The sequence below is a fragment of the Paramormyrops kingsleyae genome, chromosome 17, assembly GCF_048594095.1.
Source record: "Paramormyrops kingsleyae isolate MSU_618 chromosome 17, PKINGS_0.4, whole genome shotgun sequence".
Taxonomy (NCBI): domain Eukaryota; kingdom Metazoa; phylum Chordata; class Actinopteri; order Osteoglossiformes; family Mormyridae; genus Paramormyrops; species Paramormyrops kingsleyae.
This window is the reverse complement of record NC_132813.1, coordinates 8,153,471-8,176,359: the sequence shown is the minus strand read 5'-3', so window position 1 is coordinate 8,176,359 and position 22,889 is coordinate 8,153,471. Positions and strand designations below refer to the sequence as shown.

The 22,889-nt window shown below is 45.3% G+C and overlaps 1 protein-coding gene across 2 annotated transcripts in view; it reads right to left on the bottom strand.

Annotated features, from left to right (window-relative positions):
- The window catches only part of mipepa (mitochondrial intermediate peptidase a), a 28,810-nt gene that overhangs the window by 2,488 nt on the left and 3,433 nt on the right, over positions 1 to 22,889 (bottom strand). For both annotated transcript variants that reach the window (XR_011983368.1, XM_023813690.2), the window contains exons 7-18: positions 22,617 to 22,773; positions 22,232 to 22,280; positions 21,856 to 21,916; positions 21,374 to 21,426; positions 15,532 to 15,685; positions 15,076 to 15,153; positions 14,587 to 14,791; positions 13,352 to 13,461; positions 10,416 to 10,490; positions 9,832 to 9,948; positions 6,174 to 6,295; positions 5,537 to 5,610 (exon numbers count right to left, since the gene is read on the bottom strand). Coding sequence is in view for 1 of the 2 variants with exons in the window: in XM_023813690.2 (XP_023669458.1) it covers positions 5,537 to 5,610; positions 6,174 to 6,295; positions 9,832 to 9,948; positions 10,416 to 10,490; positions 13,352 to 13,461; positions 14,587 to 14,791; positions 15,076 to 15,153; positions 15,532 to 15,685; positions 21,374 to 21,426; positions 21,856 to 21,916; positions 22,232 to 22,280; positions 22,617 to 22,773 (1,255 nt within the window). In the remaining variant the exon portion in view is untranslated. The remainder of the gene's footprint in view (positions 1 to 5,536; positions 5,611 to 6,173; positions 6,296 to 9,831; positions 9,949 to 10,415; positions 10,491 to 13,351; positions 13,462 to 14,586; positions 14,792 to 15,075; positions 15,154 to 15,531; positions 15,686 to 21,373; positions 21,427 to 21,855; positions 21,917 to 22,231; positions 22,281 to 22,616; positions 22,774 to 22,889) is intronic.

The following is a 22,889-nucleotide window of genomic DNA, read 5'->3' as shown; positions in this document are numbered from 1 at the left end:
CAGGGTCAGGCTTTGAAGCTGCCTGCTGTACTAACCCACAGATAGGCCATTATACCCAAACAGCATGGAGTCTGGACTGCGATAGGAGAGAATGCCACCAGTCTTTATTGTTCAAACACTGAAGAGAGACTGGAGGGGGGTGAGAGAGAGAAAAAAAAAGGGGAAAAAAAATCACAGCTTGAAATGTCCAAGGGACCGAATCTGTCCATGCGGTTCATTTCACCGGGAAAGAGAAATCGGTTTTGCTGGCAAAAACCATGGAAAACATCAACCACTGTACTATGATCCAGCCACTAGAATTTCACGCCAGCCTTTGGCTTCCCACTGAAAGCACTTTTGGTACCGAGGTAATTACGACGCACAGTCCTACTATAAAGTGTCAGTTCTAGGTGTTTTCTTTTCAATGGCAGAGATGGTATGAAATCCAGCTAATGGCTTTTATAACTGTTCCCTCTGACTTTTCCTGTCTCTCACAAAAGAAGATGGAATATTAGTAAAAAAAAAATTAGATGTGGTTTAGCTTTGTCCCGGAAGGTGCCGGAAGATTTCACGATAACCTGAGAACTGTAGGAAGGGAAACTCTATGACTGTACTTTTGAAAGAGATAGCTCTCATTATGTGCCCAGTGTCATTCGGCAAAGCTTGCTAGAGGAAGACTGTGATATCATTTGTGTCAGAAGACCAAACAAGAACTCCCAAGCTCGTAATTACACACTGCAGAGTTAATTGCATGGTATCGGGATCCGTGCAGTGCCATTCCATTCCGCCAGCCGCTTTGATCTCAGACAGCTTAGAGGTTTATGGATCTACCTCAGAGACACAGACAAAGGACTCAGCGTCGGAGTCCGGCACCGAAATCCCCCGGAACAAAAACGACGGAGGCGGTCTTGTTTACGCACGGAAGGCTTTCACACCACGTCAGTTTTTTCTTCCCCTCCTCTGAGCAACCAGACCTTCCTTAACTTGCTGTCGAGATCCTTCAGAAAAGCCTGGTGCCTGGTGCTGGGGGGGGGGGGGAGCATATATAATGGCCCTGAGGATGTTATTACTCTCCATTTCCCAGAGGCACCAACAAATGGTGGGCAAAGAAGGCTTCTTATCTCAGAAAACAAAGTACTGCCAAGGTGACAGGAGAAAATCCCTTTAACCTGACCTTATTCTTAATATAGCAGTGATTGCTGGTGGATTTATTAGCAATGGCAAATTAAAAAAAAAATAAGCTTGACATATCCAAACGTATATCCACATCGGCAGTGGATGTGGAATTTGGCAGCCATTGAGTCTGAATAGTTTTCAATGATCCTGAGCCTTAGGCTATGCAGCACAAACATGGGTTGGGATAGCTTGTTCCCCATCTTGTTCTATAGTCCTGTGGTCCCACGTTGAACTACAACATAAAATGATTTACTTCATAGCACATAAATAAGATTGTGAGAGCACAATGTTTTCTTTATAATACAGTTTCCTGTTCCTCCTTTGGAGAAGGCACTACGGCTGATGTCTTCACACATCATAGGCAGTATTTCAGCTGGAGTGTCCCAGCTTCCAACTCACTGATGCTCACTAGGATTAAGAGCCACTGAGGAAAATGATCCCCCTACAACCTGATCGAATGGTTTCACCCATCCATTCAAAAGTCCCTGACTTTCTATGCTAGGAGTGAACAAAAAGCAAACATCAGGGTCATTGTCAAGGTAGTGACTGGACGGTGTGGTATGCCGTGCTGTGTCAATAGTTTTTGTGAGCAGTAAGAATCTAGATTTCTTTAAAGCCCAGTGGAGCTGGATAACTATGAATCTGAGCAGCAAAGACCCTGGAAAATGGTATGAAAAACAAAGGAATGGGTTTGGTTAATTACATAAAATAGTAAAATCCATGGAAAAAATGGGCCTATGTGTTGCCAAATTTTATTATACGAGGTGGTGCAAGGTTAAGTTCATCCTAGGGTTAATGCATCATTAATTTCATGGAATATTTATGCACTTTGATATTTAAAGAAATATTGTTGGCAAAACTCAAAGCTCATGTGGTTGGGAAACATTCATCCGTCTTTTGACAGTGAATCCAGTGCAGGGGCCCTGGAGCGAATCCCAGGTGGTAAAGAGCAGGGGAACAACCTGGATGGGTGCCAATCCATGTGCAGACACAGACATAAACAAACAAACATAAACAAACAAACATAAACAAACAAACATAAACACACACACACACACACAGTCGTGTAAGCATATCTTTTTGAGGACCCCTCATTAATTTCTATGGGAAAAATGCTAACGCTAACTATGACGACCTTAACCCCTTCCCACCCCTAACCATAGCCATAAGTAACCTAACAAAATACAAGAGTTTTTGCAGTTTTAGTTTTTTCATCGCACTCAAGGATTTTTATAAAACAGTTTAGGTAAGGTATACCTGCACCACACACACACACACACACACACACACACACACACACACACACACACACACACACGTTTGCACATTAGAGGCAAAGCATAGATGCAGACTCATCTTACAGTACGTCTACATGCGTGACACCTGTGCAGTGTGGGGGGGGGGGGGGGCATGTAAAATCCACAAACACACAGTGGGGGCTGGAATCGAACCCCAGAAGTGAGGTATCAGTGCTACCTAGTAACACTGAAAAGCCCTGAAATCGTTCTTGAGTACAAGTATGATGTCCAGATTCTTGTCTTTAACCTAGTCCTTACATAACCTTACTATACATCTTACTATACATTTTTAGTTTTAGGAAGTGCAAAAGTTATTTGGCATCAAAAATAGGCACAGAAATCAATACCAAATCTGCTCTGCAGCGACAGAAAAATCTTCTGCAGTCCCAAAGGGAGGCGGAAAGCTGAACCACGTCATAAGAAATATTTATTTTTTGAAGGGGTGGTGGGAGACACAATTTAGCAGATAACCATCTGAAACCTCGACAGCTCAGAGTTAATTGTGACCCCGGGGAAGGCGATTCTTCTGCATAACATCATCAAAGCTCACGATGACTAGTTTGCCTACAGTTCAGCCTTGTTAAATAGACCTACCCCCCCCCCCCACCCCCCCATATGCCTGCCGCACCTCAGGCCTTACGTGTCCGGGACTGCGAGAGATTTGCTCGCTTTGAGTCGACCCACCCTGTGTCCCTCCTAACCACACCTCACGGTGCCCTGGAGAAGCATACGTCACGTCAGGACCTGTTCGGGAAACCCTGGGTAGCAGCTGTGCGGCACAGAAAAAAAAAAAAAAAAAAAAAAGATATATACGCACTAATATTTTAATGTTTCGTTTCTGCAATGCAAACGTGTAGCGACTCCTTCACTGTTCCTGAAAAACTCACCTCTAAGACCCACACCTACGGAAAAAGCAAGGCTCTGCGACTCATTCAAAATATCGGGTTGAATGAAAGCGAAGGGCGCATACTGAATTACATCCCCGTCGAGCAGAACCTTCTGGTCGATCCAGAACTTTTCATTTTGCCTGCATTTACAACCATCTGAAACATGCTGAAGTGCCAGCAATTACCTCCACTCTACCTGCAGGCAAAAACTATTTTGTTATTGCCTCTGTAATTATGTCTTTGAAGCTTTGGAAGACTCACTTTTTTTCTCCTGTTACCTTTTTTTCTCCTCAGTTACCATTAAAAACACAGGACAAAGCAGTGGTTTGGGGGGGGGAAGGCTTGTGTGTGTCTCTGAGGAACACATCTACACAGAAACACATCTACACAGGAACACATCTACACAGGAACACATCTACACAGAAACACATCTACACAGGAACACATCTACACAGGAACACATCTACACAGGAACACATCTACACAGGAACACATCTACACAGGAACACATCTGCAGGCGCCCAGGCAGGCTCTCCCGGCTAATGACCCATGCAGATTTCCGAGGAGGACGCTGTCCCTTATAACATCGTGTGCCTGAAGACTAAGGAGGCTCTGAGGTGAGGACTGGGACGCCTTTCCAAATCCAGCAACGAGGGTTATGCAAAACTGTAGCAAAAAATCTTACCAGGGCTGGTTATCAAAAGCAAGCTAAGACTTTAAGACTCACATAGGGACTTTATTGTGTCGCCTGCGCCCAGACGACTGCGACAAAGATCTGGTTTGGGATTTAATCTGGGTACCTGGTATTCCATTGTCACAGTCTGTTTCCTGAGCGAGGGGCTATGGGAACGGCTGGGGGCCATGAAAGCCCCCTCTTTGTGGTCCAGCTCAGCGAACAGAAGGCCTCACTCTACACAGCGGTCCATCTATCACCCTTTGCTTAACGCCAGTCCACCCAGAATGCACTTCAGTGCCACCTGACCTCTGAAACAGGCAGGCGTCGGCACGGAGCCACATGGGTTACGTGGCAACCCCCCCATCCCCCCCCCCCCCCCATGCCCACCCATTCAGTTTCAGATCACTCCGAAATCATAAACAGAGAAGCCGAGGGAATGACAGAGATACTTGTACGTCATCAGATTCACTTTCTGCCCCTCCCTCACCCGTCCCGTGCCCACAAAATACCGGTTTTGTTCTCTTGTCATCAGTGCTTGACAGACTGGAACTTTCCAACCTGCCCCCACTGACAGCTGACATTAAATATTTCGATTTGCACCTTCTCTCGTTGCCGCCAAAAACATCTGCGCTGACGTCGAGCGTCACAAAACGTGAAATCAAAATACCACCATTAATAGCAGTGACGAAGAACTGAGCAGCTTCGGGATTAAAATATTAGATCGCACCGTTGCCATGACTACTGGACTCCTCCCGCGTGTGACCTCCGGGGGAAGAAGCCTAATGGATTATGGGTTAAAAGATTTATCCAGAAGGATGGTGGGATCCTCGGGGAGTCTTAATTGGAGAGGCATACAGCGCACCCCGTTGACCCGGCAACGAAGAATTCGGCACTCGCCGACACGCCCCTCTTTGAACCTCGTTTAATGTTCCTGCCCTCATGTTCCTGCCCTCATGTTCCTGCACGCATCTCTGGCAACAGGGAAACGGCAGCGTTGGACGAATCTTATAAAGCAACATGCAAATATGGGCGGTAATAAAATCAGGGGGCTGACGTGCAGGGAAGGAAGGCGAGAAGGGTTCTCTGCCGCGACAGCACATCTGCGCAGGCGGCACGCGGGCTCTGCCGGGGATCGGCGGGCGGAATTCCGTGCTGGCCAACGCACAGAGGTGCGAATAATTACATCACCTGTGCTCGAATCACCGAATGTGATTTCGCCACAAGGCAAAATGACATTCTGTATTACAGGTCAAAGAGGATTCATAAATTGCATATAAATTTTTAAATAAATAAAAACAAACAAAGTTCTGGAATTCAAGCATGACTGCCTGATGCTGAACGACACTACAGAAAAAGTAATTAATTAATATAATTTACCTCGGGTAATGAACTAAACTGTACGCATTCAGACCAAAGCCTTTGGAGTCCTGAATCATCCCTCCCAATAACCGAAATCCAGGCCTCCTGTGGGCAGTAGGAAGAGCGCCCCCCCATGTCAGCGAGGGCTATGAAATGTTTACCTTGCACCATGAGAATGGGCTCCTTCCCGCCACCATGTGCCAGCATCTCTCTGCGGTAGCGTTCTCCCATTTCCCTGGGGGGAGCGACAGAAGGAGAGGAGGAGAAAGGAGGGAGGACAGATGAGATTACAGGCACCTGAAGTCTCCGGCAGCTCTGCTCGCCCCAAGGCCTGCGCCGAGCTCCAAGTCTCTCCCGTTGTGCCCCCTTGCCAGAAAATGGAGAGCCGACAGAGCTGGGTATCAAACCTGAGCCGGGGGTGTGTGTGTGTGTGTGTGTGTGTGTGTGTGTGTGTGTGTGTGTGTGTGTGTGTGTGTGCGATGTTTGGTGCAGAGCAAGGTAGACTGCTCTGGACCCCGAGCACAGACCGTTTTTAACCCCGTCACAGCTGCCATCTCTGCAATTAGCTGATGGATACCAAAGAAGCATGACAGACACTAATGAAAACAAAAATAGCTGCGATACTGATAGAGATTAAATGTGTGTGTGTAAAACTATCCTCTCAAATGCCTTTTGGTCACAGTGGTGGGGGGAGGGGGGGGGCTTCCAGAGTGTGAATTACCTGTTTTCATGCTATTTGAGACGACACATTAAGATTGGGCATTAAAGAGGCTGAGACTACAATTAAGGGATTCTAACCTGTCTAGGGGGTTCCTGAGGAAGCACTGTCTCCACACCATGGAGGCCACAGCCCGAGACAAGAGGTATGAGTAATATTTGGCCCCATAGCCGACGAGATGGCTGAATCTCAGCTGCCAGGCCTGTGAGCAAGAGAGAAAAACAAGATAAAGACACCCAGTGAACTCACACTCACACACACACACACACACACACACACACACACAAGGCCACCGTCCAGAGTCAAGAAAGCTCCAGTAAATTACAGACCCAACAGCAACGGCACTCCAATTCCCAGGCTTCCAGGTGGCGACCTGGGAGGGTGTGCACGCGTGCGAACGCCGGCATGACCCGACTTGCCCGCGCCGGTGTTACGGCAGGCAGGATTGCCTCGGTTCCCGCGCACTGGGGACCTGTGTACTCAGGGTGTTCCCGTACCACCTGGGCAGGTACGAGAGTCTCACTGGGTATGCGCATCAAGAAGGCAAAGTAGCAGCAGCAACAACAACAACTGCATCAGTTCTTTAGAAAACTGTTATTTCCCTTAAATATCATCTTGCTTTGTCCCCCAGGCAAAACAAAGCTGGTAGGAAGTGCTACGATACACGTCGAAAAAGCAAATGATCTGATATCAAGCAGATGGGTTATAATACGATTGAAAAAAACATTTTGGTTCACGTTGGTCTGTACACTACGTTCCTGCAGGTTACACCGAAGTTCGAATTCTTCCACAATAACGCATTCCTCACACTGCAATGAAAGCCAGACCGGCCCAGAAAGGCTACTATCCCCGTCGTCCTGCAGCAAGCCTGCTTAGTGTAACAAGAGGGGTGGTGATGGTAGAGGTCAGCAAAGGGAGGGAAATGGACGAAAAGGAGCCAAACTTCTGCTCCAAGCAACTCCTTAGGCCAACACAGATCGCCGAGCATGGGAACTGTCACCGCCGTCTGTCAGGACCTCGAAATATGGTCAGGAAAAGAGGACAACAACTTGAATAGAGTCAGCGGAGCCCAACACGAAGACTGTCAGCGTACGCTCTCACAGCAAGATTAATGCCTTATTTCTCAAGCCTGCCAGGGCTTCTCCCTACGCCTTCAGACGTTCAGCTGGCTATAATTTGGTGCAAAAGGAACATCAACACATTAATAACAGAAAATTAATTCATAATCTGAACTCCTGACCCCCCCCCCCTTGTTTCCAGCAGCACTTCAAGGCCTTTCAGATTCACATGCTGCTGTACTGGTTTGGCCTCATGATTAAATGATAGGTTAGTATTTTCTTTGTACCCTGTTAAGTGTGTTCTTTTTTTTAATCACAGGGAACATATGGAAGGTCTTAAGATTGTAAGAGGCTTCATACAAAAATGCGGAGCTCTCAAAAGCCTCTTAGTACGTTTAATCTGCACTCAGTGCTGCCCGAACGGCTCAGCGAGGTCCATCCATCACGGCGTTGACACGTCAGCAAAAACACGAGGTCAGGAATAAGAGTAACTACCGTTTTCACCATTACTGCGACGGTCTGCTCTTCTCAAGAGAGAACCTTCAAACCCAATGGGAAACTTTGTAACAAGGGGAAAAATACAGAGATCCACCATTACACAGTGGTGGATAGTTCAGATCCAGAAAGTAAAGATCCAGGCCAAGATTTTGTTTCAACCAACCAGCAGAGTACTCTGTGACTGTGACTCTTTATACTCAACTGGTTGGTTGAAACAAAACGTTGGTCTGGATCTTTACTTTCTGGACCTGATCTATGTACCTCTGCCATTACACCATCGCCACATAACTGGGCTGAATTCCCTTTCCTACAATACTGCTCTAATAACCTTTGCCCACCTCCCTGCTTTTTTTCTGCCTCGCTTTGCAGCTAAAAGATGGCCTCCAATGTTTCAATGGTAGGGGGGGGAGGCTTTCCAGAGAAGATGATTGGGCTGGCTTGCCTCCTCAGCAACCGATAGTGAAAACATTGACACGGAACCTCATATCTCCAACCCGGCGATTGTGCTTATCTCAAATACATACAGACGTCATGAAGTGTATCTCCTGAGTCTCCCAGTAACCTATTAGCTATTCAGATGTTCACTTATCGGTTGGAGAGCTTCCCTCCTGAAATCTTTTGTGTGCAGGATGGTGGAAATAAAATAACCTTAGTGCAAAAAACGGAAGAGGGCAAAATGCGGCGATGCATCCTGACGTGGCGGCTCTTCGCTCCTCAAGCTATTCTATTCTATTCTATTCTATTCTATTCTATTCTATTCTATTCTATTCTAAACTTGTTACATAATTGCATCATACCTGACTCAGCTACAAGCAAATAAATGGGTTTTAGTAGCGTGTCCCTTAAAGTGAGAAATCACTGAAATTTGAAATAATTCATGTATTATGGAGGAGGCCCTTTGTACATGGATGCTTAAATGTCATTACACAGGATCAAAGACCAACAGTATTATAAACGGGCATCCCATCCAGGGCCTCGTGCCCCCTGATGCCTCGTGCCCCCTGATGGACTGGCATCCCATCCAGGGCGTCCCCTGCCTCGTGCCCCCTGATGGACTGGCATCCCATCAAGGGCGTCCCCTGCCTCGTGCCCCCTGATGGACTGGCATCCCATCAAGGGCGCCCCCTGCCTCGTGCCCCGTGATGGACTGGCATCCCATCCAGGGCGTCCCCTGCCTCGTGCCCCGTGATGGACTGGCATCCCATCAAGGGCGTCCCCTGCCTCGTGCCCCCTGATGGACTGGCATCCCATCAAGGGCGTCCCCTGCCTCGTGCCCCCTGATGGACTGGCATCCCATCCAGGGCGTCCCCTGCCTCGTGCCCCGTGACGGACTGGCATCCCATCCAGGGTGTCCCCTGCCCTATGCCCTGTGTTTCCTAGGACAAGGGTACTTCATTATTTTTCCCCGAGGTCCAAATTCCACCAGCCAAACAAAGCCAAGGGACGTCGGGAGGAGCCCTGAGGTCCATTTTGTGGACCAGGAGTAACTGGAAGCGGAGTACGCAGAACAGTCGGTTCACCATTTGAGTACTCCTGTCCTAGGTACACCAAGTCTGCAGTGGATACGTTTTAATGAAGGATAGATAGAGAGTCAAAGAGTTATTAGATAAATTGGGCTTTTAATGCATTTCACAGCATAATGTAATTCCAGCTTCGCTCAAAAGCCCAAAGATTAAATAATTACTCTCCAGTCCTCGGTGACCCCCAGACGGTCCACATTTTTGCTCCCTCTCAGCCTCCAACACACCTGCACCAGGTATTCGGTGTTTAGGGTTGCTTATGTGTTTGCTGGAAGCTGGGAGGGAGCAAAACTAAGGACTGTCTGGGGGTGCCTAAGGACTGCACTGGGAAACACTGCTCTACAGACTGGGGACAGACCATTACTCCACTGAGCTACACACCAGCACAGAGCTGGGAATAATGTGGGTACAGACTGCCAGTCATTCATTATTAAAAGGACATGTTGGGAAAATATTAAGTAAGAAAATCAGGAAAGTGCAGCTGCCGTAGACAATAAACTTTGCATCACCCCTATGCAGGTATTCTTGGGTTTCCTCCGTCTGTCAAACTGACCCAGTCGGTTCCCACCCCCATCTAATGCCAACGGGGTCAGAATGCTCCAGCATCACCCCCCCCCCCCCCAGGAGTGTGCCGACAGCCTTGGCGATACCCTGGTACCCACCGTGTGAGGAACGTACGGCAGACCATAGAACCTTTCCTGGGTCTCCTTCAAAATGGCCGTCGTCGACCGGTTTTGGGGCTTGCCGTGGTAAATCTGGTCTAGGGCAGCGTAGAAAACCTGCCACGGTAATAAAAAATAAACGTTAGGAAAATCAAAAGTTATTTTCGCAGTTCATAAAAATGTCTCACTAAACCCAATTTAAATACTATAGCATTACAGACAAGCTTATTTCATCACAGTAGTAAGTATAGAGACTAAAGGGTCAAATTTGTCGAACTTTCTTAAGAGTGACTGAAATGTATCCATCCTCCAGTAACAGCTAAATGGTCTTTCAGCCATTACAGACACTGTTGATTATATTTTTGCAATAGAAACCCATGAAAATATGAATTAGGGTGTGTATTTATAAGTGTAAACTACTGACACACACAGAATTGTAAACTAAAATATTATGTCATTTGCATAGTACCTGAGCTGCAGTAATTTTATGTTCCGTAATTAAATGCAGTTTTCGCCGCTGTTGCTGCACGCCATCGCACGTAGAATTGCGAGGCGGCCGACCCACCCTGCGACCACACCGTTACCTGAAGCTGAATATCAGCAGCTCCACACACCTTCTTCGACTCAGAAAGACGAGCCACCATGTTTTCTGGCAGAGGCTGAAAGGAAAAACACACACAAATTTTGTTGTCAGCCGGCAAAATATGGGTGTGAATCAGAATATGCCCAGGAGTCCTTGCGATCTTTTCAACTAAAACATTCACTTTTCTCGGACAGGCCCAGATCTGCCGAGGTCCCTCTCGCTCATGCTTGCCACCCTACTGGCACTACAATTGACCCCAGACTTTGACCTTGAAAGTGAGCCCAAAAGATGCTGTTGGGGTGACATGTCTAAGAGGCCTCTTTGGGGGTTGCATCAAAATGGGCTTCTGGATTGCCGAGAAATGGTGGTGATCCCAGCCATAGAGGAATCACACTTCTCAGCCTCCCATGGAAAGCCTTCCAGAGAAGAGGTTCCACCTGATGGCTGAACCAAGGAAAGAAGAGGACCGATGAGTATTCTGGCCTGGCTCTGGAATAGTGCACCAGCTCGACTCCCTCGTACACTGGTGAGAGGGTTCATGGGAATATGCCAACAGTCTACATGGACTTGGAGAAGGCATACAGTCGAGTGCCTTGGCACATAAAGGGGGAGATAGAGTTAACAGGGGCATTAGGGTGTGCTTTTCCGTACCCGTATAAATGCAGCGAGAGTGTCTGCATACTTGGCACGAAGCTGAAGTCGTTTGGAGTATGTGTTGGCCTTCAGCAAGGGTGTGTCTTGTCACCATTCTTGTACGTGATTTTCATGATGGGCAGGATATCAAGGCACAGCCATAGCTGGAAGGGTGTCCAGATTTGGGGGGGGGGGGGGGGCGCAGAGGGGGGGCGCAGAGGGGGTGTGATAGCGAAGGTGGTGCTCCTGCTTCCACCTGACCATGATCTCCAGCCCACACTTGACGCAGAGGGAATAACGATCTGCACTTCTGTCCTTCATAAGAGATAACTGCCTCCTATCAGGTATGGTGAGAGTGTGCCCTTAGTCTAGGTGGTTACGCACCTCGTGACCCTGCTCACACGCCGATGCGGGGTCATCGGAGTAACACCCCTCTCCAGATGATACATTGGGTTCAGAAAAAAATACATTCAGAGTTGAGGGTTAACATTTATTTCCTAACTATTTTATTGCATAAATGCGGCCGTATTCGGTGACTGAGTCATGAATAAGAGCTATTCTGTGAGTACTGTACTGTCTAACGTCCACTCTGTGGTTCGAGTATCACGAGTTTAAACCCCCGAAGGTATGCATCATGTGAAGAGGCGTGGCACCTTCATGATGCCGTCCTGGCACGGGCGTGGTTTTGTTCCAACTGGGGTTTGGGGGAAAAAAACAATACACGCTAAGGAGAAACAGGAAATTGATGGGCGGATCAGTCTGGTAGCTGCAGGTTTATGGGAACCGGGCAGGTCTGCGGTCGTCAAATGAGGCTTGCGGTTCCAGTCAATATACGTCCCTGTCCTGACACTTGGTCATGAGCGGTGGCTGAGGGCTGATAAAACAAGGTCATGGGCACAAGTGGCTGAAGTGAGGTTTCACTGCAGGGTTGGCAGGATCACTCTGCGAGGGTCAGAGTTCAGAGAACTGGAGAGCAGGCCGTCAGCTGCAGTGGTTTTGGCGTCGGATGGGAATGCCACCTGATCGGCTCCCAAGTGAGCTGCTCTGGGCACGAACCACTGAGCAGAGGCCCTTGGGGGGACCCGGGACATGCTGGGAGGGGATTATATTTCCTTGCCGGCTTGGAAATGTCTGGGGAAACCCCAGAACGAGCAAGAGTAGCCTGATTCGTTTGCCACTGCAACCCTTACAGTGAGGAGCAGTATGAGGAAGAAGATGATGACAGGCTCACAAATGCCATCACTGCTCCCAGTGATGACCCAGAATGTGACAAGATCCCCCAAAATGTTACAGGGTCCCCAGCAAGAGGAGGGACGGAAAAACAGGACAGCACATGAAATGTATCAGATTCAAACTGGAAAAATCTGACTGGGAAGCCCAGGGTGGACGCGCCTTGAAAGCCGATTGCTTGCGGTCACGTGTTAGAACCGATTTAGCTGCGGGCTGCTCATTGTGTTTCACTTGAGTAATTTCCTGATGGGGCTGCGGGCTGCTGAGCTTGCTGCCACATCTCAGAGAAGCAAAACCATACACTACACAAACTTATGGAAAAAAGAAGAGTACTCTCTGTGGGAGAGAGGCACACCGGAAGCCTGTTCTACTACGGCAAACACACAGCAAGGTGAGATATAGCAAATACTGCAGTAAGTGACACAGCAGACCATAAACACGACACCTGACTATTAAAGTGTTATGTCTACAGGAAATGGTATAGATGTAAATGTAAATCCAATCTTGAGTAATTTTTTAAACCCAGTCCTCAGCATTTTTTCCTTGTTTCTGGGAAAACATTTTTTCTCTCAGTGACAATAGATATACATTCTTCTCATCATAGCAGATAATTAATATGTGTAGATGTTGAATCGATTCAAGCCCTTGGATAGAAAATATCAAATAAAATATATTCAAAATACGTTATACATAAAATATATAATTAAAAAAATGTAATTTTGGAATAAAAATTCCTCCACCACTTGTCCTGCTGCATAGACAATGACAATAATCGCTTACAAGTTAAATGTTTAAAATTATTTTTGCGGTTTCTGTTTTGGCCAAGTCTAAATACCATAAAGAAAAAAAAAAACATCATTTAGCTGTCTGGACGTGTTTGAAGTGTTTGTATCCAATTTAGTTTATTTTGTTCTTCAGAATGTTATATTCTGAGTATTAAAACAGCAATCAACCAGTTATAAATCCTTACCAAGCTCAGTATTTGGTTCATCCCACAAATTTAATTAAATGGCATTAAGTACGATCCAGAAGATACAGAGAAGGCATCAAAAAAGAAAACGGACGAAGATGTACCTGCCCCGTCTGATAGTGGCGCGCGAACTGGCTCACCACGCGGTAATCGCTGGCGAAGAACTCCATAAGAATGGAGGGCACCTCTGCAAAGTCTGTGGAGCATCGAGTCCCTGGAAGATGGAGGGAGTGTTTAGATGCAAAGCTCTCCATTGCTACCTGCTTTAAAGGCGTGAAATAGCTGTTCCTTGAGTCTCATCTCTGGTCTACCAGGTAAAAAAAAAAAAAACAAAAAAAGCATAAATCACCATTAACTAAAGACAATTTACACCAGGTCCTCTCTAACCAAGTATTCAAAAGATTACACTTTCTATGAATGTCATGTCTATATGAATCTATGAAGACATTCATAACATATTATAATGCATTCATAAAGCATTATAAATATGGCTATAAACATTAATAAAACGCATAACATAATATAGTCATGTTATTTATTCATTATGAAGGCCTCATGAAGCTCGCATTTATCATGCACTATAGATACCTTCATAATGCATTATAATGGGCAGTATAAGAATTAATAAAGCATTACAGCATCTTCTATTGACAGTCATAAGGTATTATAGTGTTAACCATAATACTTCATAAGCTCCAATGAACCTCTCATCTATAGTGCACTATAGGTGCCTTCATAATGCATTATAATGGTTGGTGCAAGCATAAAGGATGTTTTGTACTGCATTACAAAGGTAGAATGCATTGTAGATGACAGCTTTAAGTAAAGTTTTACAGATTTTTCTTCGTCACGCCACTATACCATAACAAGTGATGTCAGCATTTATATATCTTTTTTTCCCATCTCATTGCAACCCTTGACAAACTCATATTTTATCTCCCGGCTATGAAATGCCTGTTGAAATGTAATCAGACGTGTCAGCTGTGATTCACAGTAACTAACAAATCTGTCATTTAAAAACAACAAAAAAAAAACACCCAGAGCAAGCCCTCCTTTCCAGGCACTGCACTGGTACGGCAGTTTCTATCTGTTAGAAGAGCTTCCTACGGCATGATCTCAAATGCGACGTGCATCAGGCTGACCCTGGAAGAACAAGTTTGGAAACCAGAAACCGGATCTCAAACCCTAACTCAAGTACAACCGCTTGGATACAGTTTAGCGGCTAATTTTTTATTTTTAAAAAAACCACCAGAATGCCCTCTGGGATTTTGCAGAAGGCACTTTTACAGAGCAGGACTGGAACCAACAACCTACACCAACGTTGGAGGTTAGGCTTCACCTGTGACGTGCTGGTAGCGTGTCCTTCCCAACATGGAATGCATGGCATGGCCCATCTCATGGAAGAGGTTCTCCATCATGCCCGGGCTCAGCAGGGTGGGCGTGTTCTTGCTGGGCTGTGGCAGGTTCAGCATGAGAACCACCACCGGCAGCTGGTACTCTCCGTTCTCCAACAAGCGCCCGCCTCGGATGGTAAAGTGGCAATCCTAGTCATGGGGACGGAGCCTCGTTACAGAAAGTCTTTGATCAATGTCATGTCCCCTACATACCACTGTGGCCTCAAAAGTCTCGAAAGAAGTGCGATGTAATGTGATGAAGACATTTTCATGAAGCGTTCTTGATCCAAATTGCCTAGATAACCCACAGCGTATGGTTACAAAATTAAAAATCACCAGCTTACGCTACAACTGCCCATCTTCATGAAAAGCAGAAACATACCCAGCATGATATTTGCATGGCGTGCAGATTAATTACTGACAAAGGAACGAACCTGATGGGGTTTATCCGGCCTGTGGAAGAAATCGCAGTAAATGTATCCCAGATGCCCCTCCGTCTCATGAACCACTGCCTGAGGAAGAACATTTCAAGTAATTTCATGAAACTGAATTAACCATTATCATATATTGCTGGCAACAATGAGGCAGTGCCATCTTAAAAAAAATCCTTTTAAAGTTAACAGCAGACCAAAGACCAACTGTTCAATAGGATATATCATATTACAGTGAGTTTACTAACTGTTTAAACCACTGCCATTGCTCAGGGCTGCTATAAAGCACCGAGTAACAAGTAATTACTACAAGCAATCTCAGTTACATCCTTTAACTCTCGATGTGATACTTTACGACGGGAGTTTCCACCCGCCACATGCTCTAACACCGAGTTTGCTTAAACGCTCCCCCTGCCCCTGAAATGAGCGTTTCTCTCATGTGTTGGTGAGGCCTCTCACCAGCTTGCGGACATCCTCACTCCACACCTCCCCGGGTTGGGGCTGCTCAGCCTGCAAGGAGACCCCCAGCAGCTGGCTGAAAAGGGCGTTGAGCCCTTCCATGCAGGCCCCCAGGGAGAAGTAGGGGCTGTACAGGCTGGGCTCTATGTTATACCTGCAGTGGGGCGGTGTGTGTGTGTGTGTGTGGGGGGGGGGGGGGGTTGGGGGTGCAGGAGGAGAGCCAGACAGACAATGCAGCACATTTATAGTCATTTAAGTAACACCTCTCACACTCAGTTTCATGGCAGTGGGCTACAGGCCTGTCATTTAAGTAACACCTCTCACACTCAGTTTCATGGCAGTGGGCTACAGGCCTGTCATTTAAGTAACACCTCTCACACTCAGTTTCATGGCAGTGGGCTACAGGCCTGTCATTTAAGTAACACCTCTCACACTCAGTTTCATGGCAGTGGGCTACAGGCCTGTCATTTAAGTAACACCTCTCACACTCAGTTTCATGGCAGTGGGCTACAGGCCTGTCATTTAAGTAACACCTCTCACACTCAGTTTCATGGCAGTGGGCTACAGGCCAGTCGGGATTAGCTCAACGCTGTTGTATATTTCTGTGAAGCACTAATGTGATTTTATTCAAAGTTCTATTTCTCACAAACACAATTACATGGAATAAAATGTGCAATGAAATGCACAGATGCCTAGTCACAAACTGTGGGGGGGTGGGTGGAATGGACATAGATTTAATAGAGAAGACATAATAAACAAGACATAATGTATTACAAGCATTAGATTATTATTAAGTAATAATCATAAACATCCACGGTGTGGGAAACTGGCATAAGTTGAGACCCCCTGTGACCCTGAATAGGACAAGCTCTGATATTGCCCATTCAGCCAGTGGGCCATCCTGTTGTGTTTTCAGGCAGGGGATAAAATCATTTTAAAAATACTGGCACTGAAAGTTTATACTGAGAATCAGAGTCTGGCCAACCTCAAAAAGTCATTCGTGACTGACATTGAGACCCTTGGCGGTTTAAAAACAGCTGGAAAAGTTTGAAAAGAAGGATTTATCGATGTAACCGAAAGGCTTCTGACGCTCGCGTGAACATGCACAATTACCCTCCACTCGGGGTCACAGGTCGCACCTTTTGAACCAGGCTGAGCCAACTATCGGCTCATCTCAATTAAAACCCGAAACCTTCTCGAATAAAGGTATGGGGGGGGAAGACAGACGACGAGATGGTAGTGAAGAGACGGTGGAAGAAGCTGTTTAAGAAATGCACTTCTTAGGGAATGTAACAACGTAACTGACCAAACCAAAAATTGTACACTGTATCATTTAAAAAGAAAAAAAAACTTTCAACCAAATGCTTCCCACAAACCCTTCCCAAAACAGAGACGCTCTGCCAACATATTTTTGGAAGCGAACCCCACATAATTTAATGAAAACTACCGGTCTCCCTCCCCCTCCGTCAGCTCTATGCCAAGCCACCAAAGCATCCAGGGAGAGGATCCGTCAGTCAGATCGTACTTCCTGTGGCAAAATACAAAAGAAAACTAAAAATAATATAACCTGGAGCCTCTTGAAATAAGATATTCCATCTGTCTAGCTGTTAATGACAGTAACGTTAAACACACAATGTTAACGGTCCAGCACTGTTCAGCTTGGTTTCGGTAACAACAGCGACCCACGATGATGTACGGAGATGGAAAAATACTGGAAATACTGAGCAAAGGGGGGCAGAGGAGAAAATAATAATGTGGGGGCATTTTCACCGCTTCCGTGTTGGGACGCAGACAGAGGTGCTGCCAAACCCCGCGGTGGAAACGGCCCCAGAGCCCAGCAGAGCTCTGGCTTCTCAATAAAGATGTTAAATATGGCATCCAGCATCTCTGGCTCCCCCACTTATTGGCCCCTGGGGGGCGCTGGGGAGGAAAAATAGCTCATTAATAATGTCAATAACAAGGAGAAGAGGCCAGTGCAGGCCTCCCAATGTGGCCACTGCGCCCCCCCCCCCTGCCTCTAAAGAAATCAATTAACAAATGGAAGGAAACAGCCAGTGATTATCCTTCACATCTGCTGATGTTCTATGCAGAAACAGCCATCTGACTGATGATTTTTCTTAAGCACTAAGGGCAATATTATGGGGTCATTTGAGATCACATTATAACGAGTCCGATAATAATAGGACTAATGGTCATGTTCCTTAAACTGTACAAACACAACTGCATTTAATAAACTTTTGCTGCCTTTATTTAAATCAATCGGCGCTGCAGGAAAACTCATGAGTGTGACATTCAAAAGCACTCCTTACACCCTAACTGAGTACAGGGGTACTCCTCAGGACGTTCCAGGTCGGTACGCGGCTCGCATCTGCCTCAAGACGCTTGGCCGCAGAGGAGGATTCTGGGAAAAATGGGGGGGGGGGGGCAACTCAGACCTTTGATCAGCTGCCAGAACCACGGCCATCCCACAGTGCTCCCATCTCCAACAAATTCAAGAGATTAAGATGTCCCCCCCCCCCCCCCATTTTTTGCAGAGCCAGACTGATCCGTTTACCGTTATGGTGAGAGGGGCACGAACAGAAACCTGTAAATGCTGAGCTGTTACACTTGCCTCTTTAACATTTAAGACACCACAATTAAGCCAAATTCTGTCATTTTTAGCCTTGGTGTGCGACACATTTACACGTTTCTCGGAAAACATATTTAGCACTTCAGAAGACAGACACACCGGTCAGTGGTGTTCAGAATCAGACCCAGCTTGAGAGATAATCAGTAAAAGTCTGACAAAAAAAATTACTTTTCAAGTTCAAAGGCTTTTTAACGTCTTTGACGACGTTTACATACTCCCAACACACAGAAGTGCATTCTGGAAGTAATAACGAATAGCAGAAGGAATCCTCCTATTGAAAACGCACCCAGAATGGAACATTTTTCGACTCGGATTATCATTCTCTGCTGGGCGCCATGCGCCAAAGTGTTCCTCGGCCGTAAGAAATATGGCTGGCGTGGTCGTCTCCGTCCACGAAGAGCCTCCTTTCCCCTGGCGCAGAGATCCGGCACCGCAATACAGTCTGCACATTTGCTTACTGCAATCGAACCCAGGAATGGTTTTCTAAATTTTAGTCCCTTTCTCCAGAAATAATTAGGATAAGCACAGATACCCTGGAAAATATAAGGGGGGAGGAGATTTTTCCATCCGCAAGGGTTCGAGTTAGTTCCTCTAATGACTAAAATAAAAGTAAAGACTTGGTGTTTCAGGGGCTGTAGCATTTCATCAGCAAAGCATAAAATAAGCCTGAAATTTTTACTGAATAATATCTAGCACTTATCAGACTAAGTTACTGCAACTTAGAAAATCACAACGCAATGTGGCACCATACTAAACTCCACCTTTAAAACATGAGAGCCATTTGGTTTCATGCTTAAAGTTTAAAGCAAAACACGCCAGCAAAGTAGAGAGGGCCTGGACATTCCATCAGAGACGGAACGAATCTCAACGCGATGCATTTAATTCCCCGGAAACACAGCTGCAGGCTGAAATCACCAGGGGCCAAATACCAGTCTGCACGGACCCCCGCAGCGGGGCTCTGTTCTCAGTGTACGCTTTCTCTCACGCTCAGTTTGTCTGCCAAACCTTAAATGCCCATTACGTCCTGCTCCCAGCAGATCCAAAACACAGAGACTAATGCTCTGACATCCAACCTTCAACACAGATCACAGGTCGCAGAGACAGCGGATGAAATTTATGAAATGGATAAATAAAATTTATCCATCATCTGTTTTTGCTGTACATACAATACAACCCCAAAGGTTATATAAAAAAAAACCCAAAACACCTGTCAGTGACAACAGCTTGGCCCTCATTCAGTGACCACAATTCGTCAAATATCTTGCCACTCTGGACATACTTCAGATGCTATGCAACAGTCTTTTTTGAGATTTAGCACGTATTGTTTTCGCCAGCTGGTACCAACTGTGCCTTTGCAGCCTGCCTGGGTCCGGCTGTGAGATACCGCGTCAGTGACAGAAACCACAGCGACCCAGCACGGCCATGCCGATCACCCCCCCCTCCTGGAGCCTTTACCAATCGAGAAAATACACTGTCCATAAGTCCCGTAGAGGCCAAAACAATAAAGGCACACTCGTCCTGACATTTCAATCTACGTCAGCGTGGAACCCTTTTCATGACAGCATGCGTTTCAGATAAGTAATTAGGGTCGAGATACAGATTTAAGGTGCCAAATAGGGAATTAGAAATGGGGCGCCAGTCTCACCAGGTAAGGACAAACCACACTTACCGATAGATATTCATGACAAACATATGACGCAAAACAGGAAAAAAGGTAAACTTTTTTCAAGTCCAAAAGAATTTAGAAAAATCAGTGTCACAGGACAGTCTCATGGCTCTTAATTCTGTACCATTACATTTCTCAAGTTTGCACTTAGAAAAAAGGGAGATTTGAAATGTAACAGCACAAATGCATAAAAATGCAGCCTGTACTATGTTACAGAGACAGGAGGATTACTCCCAAATATTGCTTAGCTTACAATTATGGCCAATTCATATTTTGCACTATAGTAGCGCTTGAAATAAATGCATTGAGTACCTACTGTAGGTGACTCTAAAAGAAATATAATCAAATAGTCACATTTAAATTGAGTTAATGCAAAACAGAACAAATTACTGCAATTGGAACAAGTGACGGGAAATACACTTAGTTTTCTCTCCACCTCCTAGGAAGCACAAATTAAAAAAAAAAAAATCATTCAACACTCCCTTAATAAAGTAACCCATATAAAGTATTGTTAATCCCTTAATTCTTGCTAACAGCAAGTTCAGCACTGCAGCAGATGGCTTGCTTTTCCCGCGAGAGCAGGCGATAATTATAAATAAAATCCCCATGCTTTCGGTCTGCTGCAGCACTAGCTACTCGACACGCTGCTCCGCGGAACGTTTTCCGCAGCCCCGCTAATTTAATCCATCTGCGGGGCCAAAGCTCGAGCACTAATTGCGCTGCCTGCATTTTTAGATAATCACCTAACATGGCTACACTTCACTGCAGACCGTGTTACGATGTTTCAAGTAATGACATTATAAGTCAGAACCACAATGCTGCTTAGTAATAAAACTGCAGGATGCATGTGCTTTTGGCCAGAAGATAGTGGAAGTTTTTTTGAAGCATCTGTATACTTTTGCATGCAGCCTAAATGAAGTACTGCTGAAATATTACAGATTCAGCTGAATTATATGTTATTGATGAACCCATATCTGACAGATGCTTCTTCTTGATTTCAAAAGAAGCCGTTTTAAACGGGCTTTGCCGTCTTTATAAATATGGCTCTTTCGCAGGACTGTAGATTGAGACCCGACCCCACGAGCTGTGAGCCTGAATACCATCTTCCCCATCTTGCCCCCCCCCCCCCTCGGCACGTGTACCCCTCAGCTTGCATGTACGCTCAGAGATGGTATGCTTTATATCTGTACTTTCAACTCATTCAACTAAGTGGCAGATTTCACTGCACGGAAGTCTGTTACATCTATTTTGTATTGCGAGTTTCTATTCCAATCAATTCTATGCCTCACATAAGAGCGTAGAACTCGTGCGCCTCATGATAGAAGGTGGAAAGAGTGAAACATCGACATCTTACAGTTACTTACATTCTAATTTCACTTTTCAGCATTACTAATAGAAACAACCAACACAATGCAGTTTAACTGCAAAAAAATAATACCAATAATTCTCCTGCAGTTTCAAACAGGAAACAATGGAAATCATTTTATGCAGCATCTCACATGAATACATAAATAACAACTAAATTTACAATGGAAAGTTGCACTAACCTCTCAGCTCGCAACACACCACTAAGGTAGGGGTGGTCCCATGGCATCAACTCCTGGGCAGGACCAAAACAGTGACCACAATTATGGCAATTATCCACGTGAGGCTTTACATATCGGGGAAACCCAAATGCCTAATAAGTGTCTCATTATCACTGAACCAAATCTAGTTTTGCATAGTAAATCCTTCTAATTTACCACAAAGGGCTTCACAGTGGTTTACAATTATTTTCCAAGAGGTAACAGCACACAAATTAAAGACACAAATATTTGGAAACAATGAAAACTATTCCCAACCATATTCGAATAACACTATGAAATACTGTTGGAAAATAGCATCAATGAAAGGTGAACTACCACTGTAAAAAGCAGAGAAAATGGGCCTGACAGTGATTAACAGCAACTGGAATGGATCATGGTCTATTGGTCCAAATGTTGTGGGCATGTTAAATCACATGAAGATAAGGGACATTTACAATACTTACGCTGCTCCTCGGGTTCAACCTCATCTTCATATCTCTCATCATTTCAAAGTCCTTTGCTGTTCTGCACAGTACAAATAAAACTTAACTTCTCAAATTTCCATATTTTCCCTAATACTTCAAATAAAAAGGGTAATAAATTTAGTATTTTGCAACTGCGGCGATAACCATCCTCGAGTTACACTTAATCTGACGTTTGTATCAGTGTAGCTTGGGTTTCACATGCCATCTTGTGGACAGATGAGCATCCTACAACCTAATAAACCAGCATATTGGTGCCAAGGGGCCAGAAGGCTTTGGTGATTTCAAAAAAAGACTGGGGTCACTCAGACACTCTAAATAGCTGGGGGATTTGTGAAAATAAACCTGAATCCAGTACCTATCAGACAGCCTGTCTGTCAACAGCTCGAGGAATTTCATCACGGTCTCTGTAAAAAAAGAAAAGAAAAAAGGATATTGGTCAACATGGAAAATCTGATTTGTTTTCACTATTAGGAATTCAGAAATTCATCAATGAGTACAAAAAAAAAAAAGACGAGGGGTAATTGTCCAAAATAAGTATTTCAGTATTTCATTTAATTATAAGCAGTATTTCAGAGCTCAAATGACAGTAAAGACGAGTATAGCAGTATTTCTGTACTGCTTATAATTATTTTGTTTACAACGTTCCTTCACCACTTCCATGAGACGCCCATCATACGAATCAACAACCAAGAACAAGTATTTAAATACAGGGCAAAGAGAGACATGGTTCGTTTTTTCACCTGGGGTTTTTGCAATTGTTCCTTTTAATGCCCGGTGTGCAAATGACTCGTAGCCCACCAGCTGGGCAAGTTCATCCCTAAGAGCCAGCAGCTCTTCAAGACAATGCAACAGCTTGGTGTTGGGGTACAGGAATATCTTATAAGCAGCTTCCCGAACCTAATGGCAAAAAGTAAAAACAAAAAAACAACTGAAAAATCGTCATTTTCACTACATCGCTACCTATGACTCTTGACAAATAATTCCAGCAGGTGATATGCATATCTGAATACGTG